General features: G+C 34.4%; 1 protein-coding gene across 2 annotated transcripts in view; it reads left to right on the forward strand.

The window, feature by feature from the left end:
- The first annotated feature begins 1217 nt into the window (after window positions 1–1217).
- LOC144435723 (protein kinase C beta type-like) overlaps window positions 1218–18708 on the forward strand; it is a 128916-nt gene continuing 111425 nt past the window's right edge. For both annotated transcript variants that reach the window (XM_078124333.1, XM_078124332.1), the window contains exons 1-3: window positions 1218–1437; window positions 1576–1607; window positions 1856–1938. In XM_078124333.1, coding sequence (XP_077980459.1) covers window positions 1283–1437; window positions 1576–1607; window positions 1856–1938 — 270 coding nt within the window. In that variant the 5' untranslated portion in view covers window positions 1218–1282. The remainder of the gene's footprint in view (window positions 1438–1575; window positions 1608–1855; window positions 1939–18708) is intronic.

Below are 18708 nucleotides of genomic sequence, written 5' to 3' on the forward strand. Positions count from 1 at the left end.
CCCATGAACATACTTATTTGGTGTAGCAGCCGGACTCTAAGCTTAAAATAATAATGCTTTTAAAGCCAAGACAATATTTGACTTCGTAAATGTTCACACTGTTCAGTTGATGTTAAAACTATATTGTTTTCACATTTCTGTTCGAATACATACATGTACTAACATTTCTTTGAGCGTCTGAGAAGCATTTGCAATGGTCTTATTTCTACAGCTGATACGATCCTCTGTTCGATGTATAGAGCTTTACTCACTTTTACATTGTACATGTATGTAACCAAGGGCCGTAACATGAGTAGTATTGTCAATGTGGTCTTTTTGAGACCCACTTAATTTCTGTATATGTATGTGTTTTCATTTTATTTCTTTTTAATTTTTTTTTATAACCGTGGTCGGATGTTTTGAGTGTTGTTGTGTTGTGTTGTGTTGTGTTGTGTTGTGTTGTGTTGTGTTGTGTTGTGTTGTGTTGTGTTGTGTTGTGTTGTGTTGTGTTGTGTTGTGTTGTGTTGTGTTGTGTTGTGTTGTGTTGTGTTGTGTTGTGTTGTGTTATGTTATTATTTCCCCTGAAGCTGAAAGTTTAAATTAGTTACGATAGAATGAAATACGGATTATAATGCGTAATATTCTAAATATAGTAAAAGTTGTAAAACAGAAAAAAATGAATGAATGAATGAATGTCACACGAAGAGATAAGCTTATTCTCAAACGATTCACAAACATGTCGACATGTTACCTTGAATACCGCCCTCAAGAGATGAAATGTTAAAATCTATCTCTCACGTCTCTATAATATGCAAGCAAACAACATGCGAAGGATTTAATCTCGCGGTTGAATAGATTGTCTGTCACAATGTGGGGTTTTATAATGTTGTACGGAATACAGCACATTTATAGAATAAAATCATGACTCGAGTGACAGAGTGTTCATGATTAATACGTGAATTTGTGTCATGTTAATTTTTAACTTGTAGAAATAACAAACATTGCTGGCTCTATTGTAACCAAGGTCATCGAAACATTCGTCGCCTCCATTTAATTAATGATGAGATGTAATTCACAAAATTACAATAAAATTGGAATTTCACTTCATGTATTTAATGTGCGGGGCCTAACTAATAATGACGAAACCGTAGCTGTGCAGTTCAGGCCCCATACTCTGAATATGAAATCAATGTGTACATTGGTAAAACGACTAGATTAGCAGACGGCAGTGAGTGCAGTGTGTACGGGTACTGGAGGTTGGCGATCGGAGCTAGCGAAGTACCCAGAAAACCGGGCAGCGAAAATGTCACAGTCATCTCAAGAAAGCAAGGAGCCAAGAGGATTCGCTAGGCGAGGAGCTCTACGTCAGAAAAATGTCCACGAAGTCAAGAATCATAAATTTATAGCCCGGTTTTTCAAGCAGCCTACATTTTGCAGCCACTGCAAAGACTTCATCTGGTTAGTGTATTATGTATATATAGGATGTTGTTGCTTGATTAGTTTAATTTGGCAGTTGCATTGCTCATTTATTTTATATTTCCAATACAATACTGCGATTATAATTATGCGTAATTCATTTGTTGTTCTCTCGTACAGGGGCTTTGGAAAGCAAGGATTTCAATGCCAAGGTGAGTGAATCTTCCCATTGTATGTAATATCCTTTCCCATTCAATGTATTGACCTTACGAGGCCCGAGTTACTCCACGGTTGAGTATGATAGCATTCCATTGACATCATGGCGGATATTTTGATTTATTCACGCGGGGTTCAATTCAAGAGGCAGTATTAGTATTTACTCGAATCTTTAGCTTTTTATATGCATGGCATAGATTTGGATAATATTTTATAGCAAATTGATGGTTGTTATTTTTTTCAGTGTGTTCGTTCGTAACCCACAAGCGATGCCACGAGTTCGTTTCGTTCCAATGCCCAGGTGTGGATGTTGGAGCTGACTCTGATGTAAGTCGCTGATACAATCGTAATTTCTGTATCAACAAAATCTTTACGAGTATTCTTTATACTCGTCCAGTGTAATTTGCACGCACACTCCCTCTGACATGGTTAACAACTAAGCAAATAGTCAAAACGTACCAGCAGAGGTAAGATGTAATGTTTACATTTGCCATACACAATGTTTACAAAGGGTATTGTTGATTGTCAGCTAACAAGTACAAGTACGACTCCTCTCAGGCTCTCTACTCAAGTTGGACATGTATTGTATTGTATTGTATTGTATTGTATTGTATTGTATTGTATTGTATTGTATTGTATTGTATTGTATTGTATTGTATTGCGTTGCGTTGTGTTGGGTTGGGTTGGGTTGGGTTGGGTTGGGTTGGGTTGGGTTGTGTTGTGTTGTGTTGTGTTGTGTTGTGTTGTATTTTATTGTATTGTATTGTATTGTATTGTATTGTATTGTATTGTATTGTATTGCATTGCATTGTATTATATTGCATTGTATTGTATTGTACTTAGAAAACAGCAGCAATTTTGACATCAAAGAAAATATAATTTTTTTTACAATAATCATACACTACAACACGACTGAAATATATCAATTTATACTAAATAAATAATAACTTCAGACCACTATGTAGTGTAGATATTACTGAGATATAAAAATCATATAATTTAGCAGTTTCTTTGCTGTCTAGCTATGTACTTCTAATCCTTGTTTAACATTAAAATAGACAACTGCGTCCAGCCTCAGTTCAGTTCAATATTGTCATGTCTATTCATTTTAAATTTTAAATTAAGTTTCCAACAGATGCTGTTTACAATGCATGCAAAGCAGATTAGATGAATACTGAATAGTGAGTTTCTTTGACTGGTCAGATAGTTGTTTAGATAAATCATCTAGAATATTGACTTAAAGACAGACCTTCAAGGACAATATACTAGCATCAAACACTTCTAGTGAAGTGAAATTCAATTAAAAAATATATGCAGATATAAAAAATTATTGATATCGACTGTCTTCATCCAACAAACTCAGTACAGCTGAGCTTCTTTAACCCCCCCCCCCCAATAAAAGACCATAACAGAACAGAATGAAATAAAAAAATAAAAAAAAATAGTGAAAAATAAATGATAAACAAAACCAAGGAAATACATGATAGAAATATATAATTCTTAACACAAGTTTATAGCATATTAAAATTAAAATCATGGAATTATAGATATAATTCCTAAGAATAGACGTAAATCAAAACTCAGACCAAGGAATTATTTAAATCAAGAATGAATGTTCACGGACTCTGGTTTATACTTACTAGTGAAAATTTCTAACCACAGTCAAATTTTTTTAAAATTTTCAAAAAACACTTGACACTATAACTCATTGTAGTACACCTCTGACACTAGCCCATTGTAGTACACCTCTGACACTAGCCCATTGTAGAACACCTCTGACACTAGCCCATTGTAGAACACCTCTGACACTAGCCCATTGTAGTACACCTCTGACACTAGCCCATTGTAGTACACCTCTGACACTAGCCCATTGTAGTACACCTCTGACACTAGCCCATTGTAGAACACCTCTGACACTAGCCCATTGTAGTACACCTCTGACACTAGCCCATTGTAGTACACCTCTGACACTAGCCCATTGTAGTACACCTCTGACACTAGCCCATTGTAGAACACCTCTGACACTAGCCCATTGTAGTACACCTCTGACACTAGCCCATTGTAGTACACCTCTGACATTAGCCCATTGTAGAACACCTCTGACACTAGCCCATTGTAGTACACCTCTGACACTAGCCCATTGTAGTACACCTCTGACACTAGCCCATTGTAGTACACCTCTGACACTAGCCCATTGTAGTACACCTCTGACACTAGCCCATTGTAGTACACCTCTGACACTAGCCCATTGTAGTACACCTCTGACACTAGCCCATTGTAGTACACCTCTGACACTAGCCCATTGTAGAACACCTCTGACACTAGCCCATTGTAGTACACCTCTGACACTAGCCCATTGTAGTACACCTCTGACACTAGCCCATTGTAGTACACCTCTGACACTAGCCCATTGTAGTACACCTCTGACGATGCTGACAAGATGTCAGTTAAAATTTGGGATTTGCTTCCAGGACATTTTTTGTATGCGAGTGAAAAGTTTCATTAGTAAGTGTTTAGGTCAAGTTCACATTATTTCCAGCAGTATTTGTAGATATAACTTGTATTTCTAAAACCAAGAAGAGTTACCCCCTCCCTTGGGCCAGATTTACCCCCCTTCCCAAACGAGATGATAAATAATCAAACACAGATACATGGGTTTATTGAGTTCAGAGATAACAAATGAAAATTGAAATATTATTCAAAATTGAAGATGGAAATGTTAGCATCATTATTCATGTGTTCATATAAACCTAGATTTAGTATGTCTGACTGCACAACATAAGTAATCATACATAGGCCATTGATGAGGCCAGCATATGTAATATGGCTTTAATCACAGGATTGATGTGAGACTTAGTGTTGAGATTGTGTCCCATAAATAATTGAAATTCCTAGATATTAGTATTCAAGTGATACTGAAATTTATGTACAGAAAAACAACATAAAGCAATAGACGGTCTCTCGGCTACAAAGCAACATTTATTAAAGTAGTAAACTTCCTCACTGCAGTATCATATAGGGAAGTGATAGAATACAGTTTATTTTGCATAGGAAAATACATTTTTTTTGAATGACCACCATTCACCTTGCAATGGAGAGATAATTAACAGCCTTTGTCAAAAAAGTAAACTATGAAGCCCAGTTTGTTGTACTGTAATGTAGCTTTTTACAATTTTTTGTTAATTTTATGTGCATCGTCCAATTCACCAAACCTTTCCATAGAACAGTTGAGTCATTCTGTTTAACTGAATTTCCTGTGTATTTAAAATTCATTGAGTTCATTCAATAGTGATAAAAGGGAACAAAACAAATTAACAAATTTTGTGTGAATTATACAAAGTTATCAAAATGTTACAACTGTGATTGTTAGGACCTGAGAATAGTTTATTTCAATCATCATTGTTCTGTCATCTTTCTTGATGTAAAGGATTCCTAAAAAAAAAACAAAAGCAGGATATGTATACGTCTTGGCGTTTCACATCCTTGTTCATTTCCTTATTTATTAGAATATGAAAAGAAAATGAAATCTATCATTAGTAGGAAATTCAATGCCTGATTGTTCTGTACTAGTCAAGTATGGATGAGGTCATAGTCCACATTGTCCCGGAAAGTAGAGCCTGAAAAAAAGCAAAGCAAACTAAAATTAGCTCTTCATATTTAGGGTGGAACATTTCTCACCCACACAGTAATAAAGACAAAAATGTGACATGGCGAGGTAAACATAAACTTTATGACCGAATAGCTACAGATATTTACTATGGTTAAATCATTGACAGTATACAACACAGTCATGTTTTTTAAATAACTCTTTCATTTCACTGCCAGTTAAAATCTATGCATATATTGAATGTCACAGCCTGATAGATACAAATAACCAAGCCATGAACAGACCTAAAGTGTCTTGAAGTGTATGTATGGTGCCAGGACAGTAGTCAAGTTACTACAAAGATTAAAAACAAAGACATGAATAAAAGGGGAAGAAGTAATGAAAAACTGGCAATAAAACTTCGATCATCATGAAAACACTGTTACGTAATAAAAGAAATAAAAGAATATTATTAATCTAAATGGAAAAAAAAGCAATAAAATGAAGAGGAAATCAGTTGTTATGGTTGGGTTGCTAGAAGATGTGGAAGATACAGTTCAATGAGTTTCAATGAATAAAACTGTGTACTTGGCAAGGTCAAAGGTGAAGTCGTGGCGGTCTTATACATTGTGATGTTGTCTTTGTGTTACTATCTCAAGAACACCTCAACACCAACTGTACTGTGGAAAACTTCATGAGGTCGCAACACAAAGTACTTGTCTCTTGGCTATGATGTCATAGGTGAATTAGTGACAGTCATATACATTGTGATGTCATAGGTGAATTAGTGAGTCATATACATTGTGATGTCATAGGTGAATTAGTGACAGTCATATACAGTGTGATGTCAGGTGAATTAGTGACAGTCATATACATTGTGATGTCATAGGTGAATTAGTGAGTCATATACATTGTGATGTCAGGTGAATTAGTGACAGTCATATACATTGTGATGTCATAGGTGAATTAGTGACAGTCATATACAATGTGATGTCATAGGTGAATTAGTGACAGTCATATACAATGTGATGTCATAGGTGAATTAGTGAGTCATATACATTGTGATGTCATAGGTGAATTAGTGACAGTCATACAGTGTGATGTCATTGGTGAATTAGTGACAGTCATATACAGTGTGATGTCATAGGTGAATTAGTGAGTCATATACATTGTGATGTCATAGGTGAATTAGTGACAGTCATACAGTGTGATGTCATTGGTGAATTAGTGACAGTCATATACAATGTGATGTCATAGGTGAATTAGTGACAGTCATATACAGTGTGATGTCATTGGTGAATTAGTGACAGTCATATACAATGTGATGTCATAGGTGAATTAGTGAGTCATATACATTGTGATGTCATAGGTGAATTAGTGACAGTCATATACATTGTGATGTCATAGGTGAATTAGTGAGTCATATACATTGTGATGTCATAGGTGAATTAGTGACAGTCATATGCAATGTGATGTCATAGGTGAATTAGTGAGTCATATACATTGTGATGTCATAGGTGAATTAGTGACAGTCATATACAGTGTGATGTCATTGGTGAATTAGTGACAGTCATACATTGTGATGTCATAGGTGAATTAGTGACAATCATATACATTGTGATGTCATAGGTGAATTAGTGAGTCATATACATTGTGATGTCATAGGTGAATTAGTGAGTCATATACATTGTGATGTCATAGGTGAATTAGTGACAGTCATATACATTGTGATGTCATAGGTGAATTAGTGACAGTCATATACATTGTGATGTCATAGGTGAATTAGTGACAGTCATATACAATGTGATGTCATAGGTGAATTAGTGACAGTCATATACATTGTGATGTCATAGGTGAATTAGTGAGTCATATACATTGTGATGTCATAGGTGAATTAGTGACAGTCATATACATTGTGATGTCATAGTTGAATTAGTGACAGTCATATACATTGTGATGTCATAGGTGAATTAGTGACAGTCATATAGATTGTGATGTCATAGGTGAATTAGTGAGTCATATATATTGTGATGTCATAGGTGAATTAGTGACAGTCATATACAATGTGATGTCATAGGTGAATTAGTGACAGTCATATACAATGTGATGTCATAGTTGAATTAGTGACAGTCATATACATTGTGATGTCATAGGTGAATTAGTGACAGTCATATACATTGTGATGTCATAGGTGAATTAGTGAGTCATATATATTGTGATGTCATAGGTGAATTAGTGACAGTCATATACAATGTGATGTCATAGGTGAATTAGTGACAGTCATATACATTGTGATGTCATAGTTGAATTAGTGACAGTCATATACATTGTGATGTCATAGGTGAATTAGTGACAGTCATATAGATTGTGATGTCATAGGTGAATTAGTGAGTCATATATATTGTGATGTCATAGGTGAATTAGTGACAGTCATATACAATGTGATGTCATAGGTGAATTAGTGACAGTCATATACAATGTGATGTCATAGTTGAATTAGTGACAGTCATATACATTGTGATGTCATAGGTGAATTAGTGACAGTCATATACATTGTGATGTCATAGGTGAATTAGTGAGTCATATATATTGTGATGTCATAGGTGAATTAGTGACAGTCATATACAATGTGATGTCATAGGTGAATTAGTGACAGTCATATACAATGTGATGTCATAGTTGAATTAGTGACAGTCATATACATTGTGATGTCATAGGTGAATTAGTGACAGTCATATACAATGTGATGTCATAGGTGAATTAGTGACAGTCATATACATTGTGATGTCATAGGTGAATTAGTGACAGTCATATACATTGTGATGTCATAGTTGAATTAGTGACAGTCATATACATTGTGATGTCATAGGTGAATTAGTGACAGTCATATACAATGTGATGTCATAGGTGAATTAGTGAGTCATATATATTGTGATGTCATAGGTGAATTAGTGACCAGCTTACATATTGTAATGTCATCAGTAAACTAGTGCTATAGTGTCAATGAATATAAATTTTATACAGTGTGATGTCATAAATGGAAGTGTGGGAGATCAGAATAATTTTTTAGCACAACTGAACTGATAAGGTTCAGTAGTACTATGGGCATGGCAAAGTGTCTGTCTGTGTGGATGTGTGTAAACAACTCAAAGTCAAAAACTGCTTGACCAATTGCACCATTGGCGCTATTTTTGCTGCTTTGTTTGGCAACTCTTATATGGCAGTGTAAAATCAACAATGTGTACAATATCTCAAAGAGTAAACTTCATGGAAACTCACGTCAAATGACTACATGTATGTATCTTGAACTACTTGTAATATGCAAATTGACCATGACCTTGGTCATCAAGGTTAAATGTCAAAGAATTTATCAAGGTCAAATGTCAAAGAATTCATCTATTTATCTATTTTTGGCATATTGTTCTCATGGACACACCCCAAATATGTAAATATACTAACTCAAATATATGGGTTGGAGTCTTTTTCTGTTCATAAAAATGCAAATACGGAAAAGCTTTCAGACATTTTCATGAATAAAAGTGTGTACCAAACTGTAGAAATATAGTCACGATGTTACCGGGAAAAATGACAGAGTGTGTCTCCTTTGCAATGTAGATAATATCTTATTTTGAAATAAAACACTTTGTGATGTATTAATTACCACATTTTTGCTTCCTATTTTAATTAAACACTTTCGTCATAATGACAGCATTTCTCTCTAAGTAGTATACAAAGGTTCATCTATATTTTCCCTTTTGCATAGTACCAGCAATTCTTAAAACCTTTCATTTTGCATACTAGTCTATAACATTTTATCATTTTTTCTGCTTTGAATTATGTATTATATGCTTTTGTCATGACAATGTTTTTTGTTGAGTGAGTAGATCTATTTTATTTCCACAGGTATTTTACAGGCTTCCCCACCCAAATTTTGGCATAAGGCACAAAATTGAAAGTTTAGTCAAAATCCCAATTCCAGTTTCCAAACCCTGATTAATCTAGCTATCATGGTTTTGATCAAGAACAGAATAGAGCAATGTTACAAATAAAATACAATCCTCCATTCTAAAAAAATGAATGAAAAGAAAGGTGTAAGAGTATATGCCTATTATGAATGATGGAATAGTACAGGAGTTCTATATGCACAGAACAGTACAAGAGTTCTATATGCACAGTACAGGAGTTCTATATGCACAGAACAGTACAAGAGTTCTATATGCACAGTACAGGAGTTCTATATGTACAGTACAGGTTCTATATGCACAGTACAGGAGTTCTATATGCACAGTATGAGAGTTCTATATGCACAGTACGAGAGTTCTATATGCACAGTACATGAGTTCTATATGCACATTACAGGAGTTCTATATGCACAGTGCAGGAGTTCTATATGCACAGTATAGGAGTTCTATATGCACAGTGCAAGAGTTCTACATGCACAGTGCGAGAGTTCTGTATGCACAGGTATGGGAGTTCTATATGCACACTATGGGAGTTCTATGTGTGCATATCATGATAACCCTACCTTACTTACCAATAGAGATTTTAATCCGATAGAAAAAAATTTGACAATCACATTACTATTTGAAGGACATTGTTCATTCAAATAACATGCTCATGTATTGTATTCTTGAAAAAATTATATAAATGGTGTCAGATGGTAGGCTGCTAAGCAGCATGGATGAATGTGAAATAATATAATGTTCGTTAGTATAGCATGTACAATGGTTAAATGCAGTCCCTGTATAGAATGTTATGCAGTCATGTATAGCATGTACATGGTTGATGCAGTCTGTATAGCATGTAGGTGGTTAATGCATTCCATGTATAACATGTAATGCAGTCATGTATAGCAAGTGATGCAGTATTCTATAGCATGTACATGGTTTATATAGTCCTGTATTAGTATGCACTTGGTTGCAACATGTTCTACAGGAGTCCATCACAAATTACCATATCCAATACTTAGGTATGGTATGTGATGCAGTTCTGAATAGCATGCACATGTTTGATGCAGTCCTGTATAGCATGTACATGGTTGATGTACTTTGGTTGATGTGGTTCTTTTGTGGTATGGTATGTAATGCAGTCCTGTAGAGCATGTACATGATTGATGCAGTCCTGTAGCATGTGATGTAGTATTACTATAATATCTCATGTACATGGTTGATGCATTCCACGTATATGTAATGGTTGATGCAGTCCCTATTCAACAATGTACATGGTTAATGTAGTCCCTACAGAGCATATGCAGTCCTTGTAGTCCAAAGATGCATAGTTTACAAACTAAATGTATATTTAATTGCTCATTATTTCAGACATATATTTAAATGATTGCATAGTTTATCCTATAGTGTATAGTCTATTTCAGTTTTAATTAATCGTCATTTTATAATCTAGTTTAATGTTATACCCAATCTTAATTTTATGCCATTGTACCACCTCAAAATTATAGAATGATATTGAAGATATTTACTGAAATGCATATGAACTTTCCTGGTGAAATGCATTAGGACCGAAGTCTTGTTTTAATGTCACTTTTGGGGCAAAAATAATTTGTTTTCATTGTATTTTGTTATCAATTAGTATAATATGAGCTTTGACTAAAATTACCATAATTTGCAGGAAGTCCATGAAATGAAATTGCATAATTTTATTTATTATGTACATGTGTCTGGTTACGTATGATACAACAGTCAAACCAAAATTGTGTTAAATAAAATAGTACCAAACATACAATTAGAAAAATACACAGTTCTATTCTTCACTATTATGTCAAATTACCTAAATTACCCAAATTTTTAGCACAACTGAACAAGGTTCAGTAGTGCTATAGGCATGGTGAAATATGTGTCTGTGTGTGTGTGTGTGTGTGTGTGTGTGTGTGTGCGTGCGTGCGTGCATGCATGTGTGTGTGTGTGTGTGTGTGTGCGTGCGTGTGCGTGTGTGTGTGTGCGTGCGTGCGTGTGTGTGCGCATGCGGATGTGTGTGAGTATGTCTGTAAATGACAAAGTAAAAAACTGCCAGACCGATTGCCTTGGTATTTAGTGGAGACATTACTTATGGCGTGTAGATGAGAAATTGTTCAAACGAAAATTATTGCATCAGAGATGTGCGTTTTGGGTCAAAAGATTTAAAGTTCAAAACTACTGGGCAGATTGGCCTGAAATTTGGTAGGAACGTTCTTGGGGTGTGTAAATGAAGATTTATTGATGACATGATGATTCCATCAGTAATATGCAAATTAGGGCTATTAAAAAATGTGTCTTTTTGGGTCAAAAATCTTTAATTCCAAAACTACTGAGCAGATTGGGCTGACGTTTAATGGGGATGCATCTGGGGGTGTATAGATGAAGATATATTTACGCATATAATGAGCTCTCATCAGTGATATGCAAATTAGGTGTAAAAATGTGAATTTTGGTCAAAATTTTATCTCAAAAAGTACTTGGTCAATGAGACTGAAACTTAGATGTTTCTAGAAGTGTTATTCTGCAGATTTTCTTCAAAACATTTTGAACCAATGGGCCCTAGCAACCATGACCATGCCCTTAGCAACAACCAAATGGCAGTATATTTTGGTCAAATAACATTATCTGATAGGCAAGTGAGTAAACATTCAAAAAATGCAACCATGACCACACCCATAGCAACAGCCAAACGGTGGTGTATTTCACAAAGATAACAGGGCTTCTTAGACAAGTGAACAAACATTCAAGTGTATGCAAATATGCCTAGCAACAAGACCACGCCCATGGCAACAGCCAAATGATCACATATATTGCAAAGATAACAGGGATAATAGACAAACAAATAAACATTCAAAAACATATGCAAATATACCTAGCAACAAGACTACACCCATAGCAACAGCCAAACGATCATGTATATTGCAAAGACAACATCAGGGATTCATAGACAAGGGAATGAACATTCAAAAAATGTATGCAGATATGTCTAGCAATATGGTCACACCCATAGCAACAGCCAAATGATCGCGTATATTGCAAAGATAACAACAGGATTTGCTAGTCAACATGATCATTTTTAAAACAGTACAGCTATGCTACAACGCCATTGGTGCTATGTTTTATTAATTAAGGATGGCAAAATTTCTTTTCCTTCTTACTTTATATTTTCCAGATTAGCTTGTTATATGTTAAAAAGAAAAAACTCTGTAAATTACCTTTTCTGTTATTTCCAGGGTAATGGATATACTATAACATAGCAATACTGTTCATACATAGTCTATGCCAATTTGGAGTCCTGTGTGTCCATACCAACATACATAACATAGCAATACTGTTCAGTACATGCATAGTCTATGTCAATTTGTGAGTCTTGTGTGTCCATAACTAATGCACATAACATAGCTATTCTGTTCATACAGTCTGTGCCAATTTGGAGTCCTGTGTGAGATCTATACTAACATACATAGCATAGCAATACTGTTCATACAGTCTGTGCGAATTTGTGTCATCCATACTAAGGTACATAACATAGCAATACTGTTCAGTACATGCATAGTCTGTTTCAATTTGAAGTCCTGTGTGTCCATACTAATCTTATTCTACCACATTATCGGCTGCTGTTGCAGATAATGTAGATCATCCATCAGTGCCTGATTCCAATTCCCTTTGTTTATCTCACACTTCTATATCTTTGCCAACATTAACCTTTCACTAATGCCAATCTTGTCCCCATACGATAACCTAGCTGTAAAAGTGTTACTGAATGGTACCATATTTTAATTGCTAAGGTCAGTATTTCTGCTGGGTGTTACAAATTTTCACAAACAGGAAGAGTACATGTTCATTGATTGTAAACACTGCAGGTATTCTTTGTTATAATGCAGTTATTACAAATAAATGAGAAATTATATTTAGAATGGAGGATAGTTAACTTGAATAAGTGAATATGGTAAACATTCTAAAGCTACACTTATTATGCAATGAAACGTAGATAGAGTTTAATTATAACATTTGTTGCGTTAGTCTGTAACATATAGGAATATATAAGAATGGACTGAGTTTTTCTATGAGAATTAGGATGAAGTGTGTGGGAATGGATATGTGTATTTGAGTATGGGTGGAAGAGGCCGTGTACACATATATATTCTATAGGACAGACTGTGAACAATGGACTATGAGTATAGGATGACTTTAGTGAGAATGGACAATGATTATGACTACAGGATCAAGGTAGGTGAGAATGACCAGTGAGTCAGTATTTCTACAGAGTAGTATGAGTGAGTGAGTATTTCTACAGAGTAGAGGTTTGTAAGAGTGGACAGTGAGTATTTCTATAGGATAGAGGTTTGTGAGAGTGGACAGTGAGTATTTCTATAGGATAGAGGTTTGTGAGAGTGGACAGTGAGTATTTCTATAGGATATAGGTTTGTGAGAATGGCCAATGAGTGAGTATTTCTACAGAGTAGAGGTTTGTAAGAGTGGACAGTGAGTATTTCTATAGGATAGAGGTTTGTGAGAGTGGACAGTGAGTATTTCTATAGGATAGAGGTTTGAGAGAGTGGACAGTGAGTATTTCTACAGAGTAGAGGTTTGTAAGAGTGGACAGTGAGTATTTCTATAGGATAGAGGTTTGTAAGAGTGGACAGTGAGTATTTTTACAGAGTAGAGGTTTGTAAGAGTGGACAGTGAGTATTTCTACAGAGTAGAGGTTTGTAAGAGTGGACAGAGTATTTCTATAGGATAGAGGTTTGTGAGAGTGGACAGTGAGTATTTCTACAGCGCAGAGGTTTGTAAGAGTGGACAGAGTATTTCTATAGGATAGAGGTTTGTGAGAGTGGACAGTGAGTATTTCTACAGAGTAGAGGTTTGTGAGAGTGGACAGTGAGTATTTCTATAGGATAGAGGTTTGTAAGAGTGGACAGAGTATTTCTATAGGATAGAGGTTTGTGAGAGTGGACAGCGAGTTTCTATAGGATAGAGGTTTGTAAGAGTGGACTGAGTATTTCTATAGGATAGAGGTTTGTAAGAGTGGACAGTGAGTATTTTTACAGAGTAGAGGTTTGTGAGAATGGACAGTGAGTATTTCTATAGGATAGAGGTTTGTAAGAGTGGACAGTGAGTATTTCTATAGGATAGAGGTTTGTAAGAGTGGACAGTGAGTATTTCTACAGAGTAGAGGTTTGTGAGAATGGACAGTGAGTATTTCTATAGGATAGAGGTTTGTAAGAGTGGACAGTGAGTATTTCTATAGGATAGAGGTTTGTAAGAGTGGACAGTGAGTATTATTTTGTCTGAGGCACAGTGATACTAATAGCAATTATTGTAATAAATTACTTTATTATATCCTTGAAAGGATATTTCCTGGACCAATGATTTGCAGTAAATATTAAATACACAATGCTAACAATTTTTTTTCCATTTGAAATTAACAAAAATACTTTCATGAAACACTATGTATTTAATCATATTAAATGAACTATATATGAAAACTAACTCGTCATTATTTAAGGGAAGGTATAGTATAAATAAAATTGATAATCATATTTATAATGACAGTTCTTTAGATAGATAAAACTCATTCAGACTACCAAACACAGTAGAACATAGTAGTGTGGATCACCCAGTTGAGCCCAATATGTATTAATTGATTCTCATATTGGATGCCTGAAATTGGACAATCTAGTTCATTAATATTTTTATTTCAAATTCCATACTCAAGCCAAGTTATCGTCTTTGAACAGAAAATATGGTTTATATACCTTGGTTTTTCTATGTCAAGACAACCAATGTCTATGTCACTGGTTTTGTCATACTAGAAATATGAGTGAAAATGTTCAAAATCATCATTATTTTTGCCAATTTTTCATAAATTATGATTGAGGAGGTATGAATATATTATTCCCCAATATTTGTCTTCATTCAGCTGGAAAATACTTGTGACCTAAGGGTTTGTCACTACTCACTAGTAGCTCATACCCTTAGGTCACTCATTTTTCCTCAGCTGAACAAATACAAATACAGTATTGGGTATAATATCTAAATGTATGCTGTGTCTGTTTGTTTATACAATTTATTTCAGTCTATTTTTACTTGCAAGGTAAAGTTTGACAGTCTACAATGAACTTGACTTGGTTAAATAGTGCTACTTTCAAAATCTCAGATCAACATGTGTTCAACATGTTGTACTGGGAAATAGCATATTCTATACACAGGCTGCTGACTCAGTTGGTCAGTAACTGAAAAGAATGAAAATATTTACAAAACGTGATAAATGCTTTCAGTACAATACCTAGTGATATAAAAAAATACCCACATTTGTTCAAAAGGAGGTGGAACACTACATATAACTGTTTCAGAGCACACAGGAAATTATTTGCATAAAAGAACTGAAATTGATCAAATAAAAGGTTAAATCCAATATTTGAAATGGAGACAAATGCAAAGAGAAAGACAATAAGGAACAACATTACATTTCATTACTAGTGTTTGCATGTTTAAAAAACTTGAAGTGGCAATATGTACATTGAAATAACAATTGAAAGCATATGTTAATAATGGGTGGAAACAAGACTTGGATTTGAAAGTGAAAGGTTATACCTCGTGTTAGATTGTTGTATCATTTTGTCTTAACTGAAGTGATGGCTAACAGGATTACTCATTGTATGGCTTGAAAAGATAGCACTTGAAAGAACACAAGTTATGGTAAATAAGACTATCGCAATTCTATAGTGGTATTTCTTCTTTATGCAGACATTTATGGATCCTTTTAATTCATCAATAAAATCTTTGTACATTATAGTGAATTGAAATCAAACTGTAAATGTCTTGACATCTGCTGAGTTCAACTCACAATCCATACAAGTATAATTCTCCTGTATGTATGTGTGGGTGGGTGGGTGGGTTGGAGCACAGATTGTGGGATACAAGTAGTCAATCTACTCTCTCCTAGAATGCCTTACATTAAGTAAATAATTAGTTGTTCATTATTCATCGTAAATATTCCAAAATGTTTGACCAATATGTTCGATGTGATCTTAGATAATTGATTTGCAAATTCAAGTGATCATTCTTTATAGAGGAAAGGATATATTTTGTTCAGGCAGATTATTATGACAGCCATTTCCTTGGTTGCCTTTTTTCCTCCGATGGGATTAATGTTCATGTATGTAATGCTGATATTTGAATAATCTGCATAATCACATCACATTTTGCTTTCACCAATCAACTTCTGTTATGACTAGAGATAATTTGGATGACAGACATTTGATAAAGATGACTCTTAGTCTTAGATAAAGTGCTTAGTCCGCCATGACCATATACAGGCCACCTATACATATTATAACATATATTTATATTCAATATTAAACTCACTTTTTAGTGGTTTACTTGCCTGAAATACCTCATGCAATTTAATAATATGTTTGCAGGAACCAAACTTAGTAATCCAACAGTACCGTATAGGTAAATTCCAGGCTGTTTTTGTTAAAATGCTTTGACGTCAAAGTTGTAATGATGCACTGCAAAACACACATTACTCAAGGCAATCTTGTCAGTGTTGTGAATCCCAGAGGCTGTATTTTATATTTAAAAGAAAAAAAGGCAACATGTTCAACAGATATACAGTGTAACCTCTGTATGTTATTATTATTAACAAGTTTTATTTTATTTGTCACATGCACGCATGGACACACACACACACACACACACATACACACACACATGCGCACACATGGACACACACACACACACCCCATCATACCACATCACACATGTACACACACGTTCAAATGATTGAGCTTTTTCAAATTTCAGTACTTTTATAAAAAAACAATAAGACATTAAAAGTACCTGTATGCCACTAATGTTGTTAAGTGCTGTGACATCAAAGTTATAATGACGAACTGCTGAGCACTCAAAGCAGTGTTGTCAGTGTTGTGAAGCACAAATTTAGGCTTATATTATATTTAGAAACGAAAGAAAAAAAGGCAATCTATATTTACCAGATATGCAGAACCAGTTTATTTAAATTTGTTACCTACATAGACATGTACACACACAAAAAAACCCCCACACACATGAAATCAAAACATTACACTAAGTACTGTAAATGTTCAGTGTATTTTTAGTCCCATGCTGTAGGGACTATCAGAATGAGCTCCATCTGCCTGTCTTTCCATACATCCATGCATTGTCCTGGCACAAAGGTTACATATCATATGGGACATATACATGTCACTTTGTTTCACTTTGTTTGGCATATCCAAATTTGACTGAACGGCGGCAATATTTGTAATTATATTAAAATCAATATTTATGGCATAACTCAAAACTGTAATACACAGAGACTCCGTTCAAGTATCTCTCCCCCCCCCCATATTATCAGGTACAAGCTTTCTTTTAAGCCAAGATATCAGTAGAAGTAATGGTTTTAAACATGGTGCCATTCAAAGATGTATGACAACTTATAATGATCTCTGTTGTTGATATAGTATTTCGAATATTGACTGATTTATCTGAGAAATTTTAAAAATGCAATTTTACAAGAATTTCAAGTCCAGTTGGCAAAATTGATATTTGCCTTTTAATGTGTTTTTATGTGCTTTTTTGTTAGCTTTGTTTGTTTGACACGTTTTTGTGTTTTGTATTATCTTTTTCTTGAGTTTTTCATTTTTTAGGAGCATTTAAATAAGACTTGCTCCCCTTTGTCTTCCAGTACATAAATAAATAAATAAATAAATAAATAAATAAATAAATAAATAAATAAATAAATAAATAAATAAATAAATAAATAAATAAATAAATTATCAAAATCCAGCCAGTATTTCGTGCATATCACAGACACTTTTTAGTATTTATTTGTTGCCATTATTTTTTAAAGAAATATCATGTCACCATTCAGTCACAGAGAAGTAAAATATTTGAGAATGACTGTGTTTTCTATGGAGACTTTAACAAAAATCTACGAAAAATAATGAAACGTTGAAGCTCCTTGTATGTTGTGATTTAAAGTTTAACATTTTAGTGAAGGGTGCATGTTAATTCATACACGTCGGTTTAGATCATTGCTTGCAAGTCCAGTGTGTGTTATACATGTATATGTAATTTATCGCAATCTACATGTAGGTAGATATATATAATATAGACAACACACCTAACTCATTGGAATAGAGAACATAGTGAGATGATACATCAGAAATATATTTCTTATCAACCATATGCATGATATGGGCACATATTAGACACAGCGATCCCAATGCCAATCATTAAATCACTAAATTTTCAACTTGGGAACTGCACTCTTCATATTTCCAATTACTCTCATCTTCCTGAGGTGTAATCCTTATCTGCTGTCTGCATGTATCTTAACATATATGTTTTCTAATGTTATAGGACATATTTATGTCAGATCACAGTTAATTAGTACCTAATCATGTTATAGGTCAATAAATTTAAAGGACTCAATTTAGAGAAGAGGGAAGGAAGGAAGAGAGAGAAAGAAAGAAAAAGAGAGTGGGAGAGATGCTTCTCTAATTGTTAGGA

Source organism: Glandiceps talaboti, chromosome 5 (assembly GCF_964340395.1).
Source record: "Glandiceps talaboti chromosome 5, keGlaTala1.1, whole genome shotgun sequence".
Classification (NCBI taxonomy): Eukaryota; Metazoa; Hemichordata; class Enteropneusta; family Spengelidae; genus Glandiceps; species Glandiceps talaboti.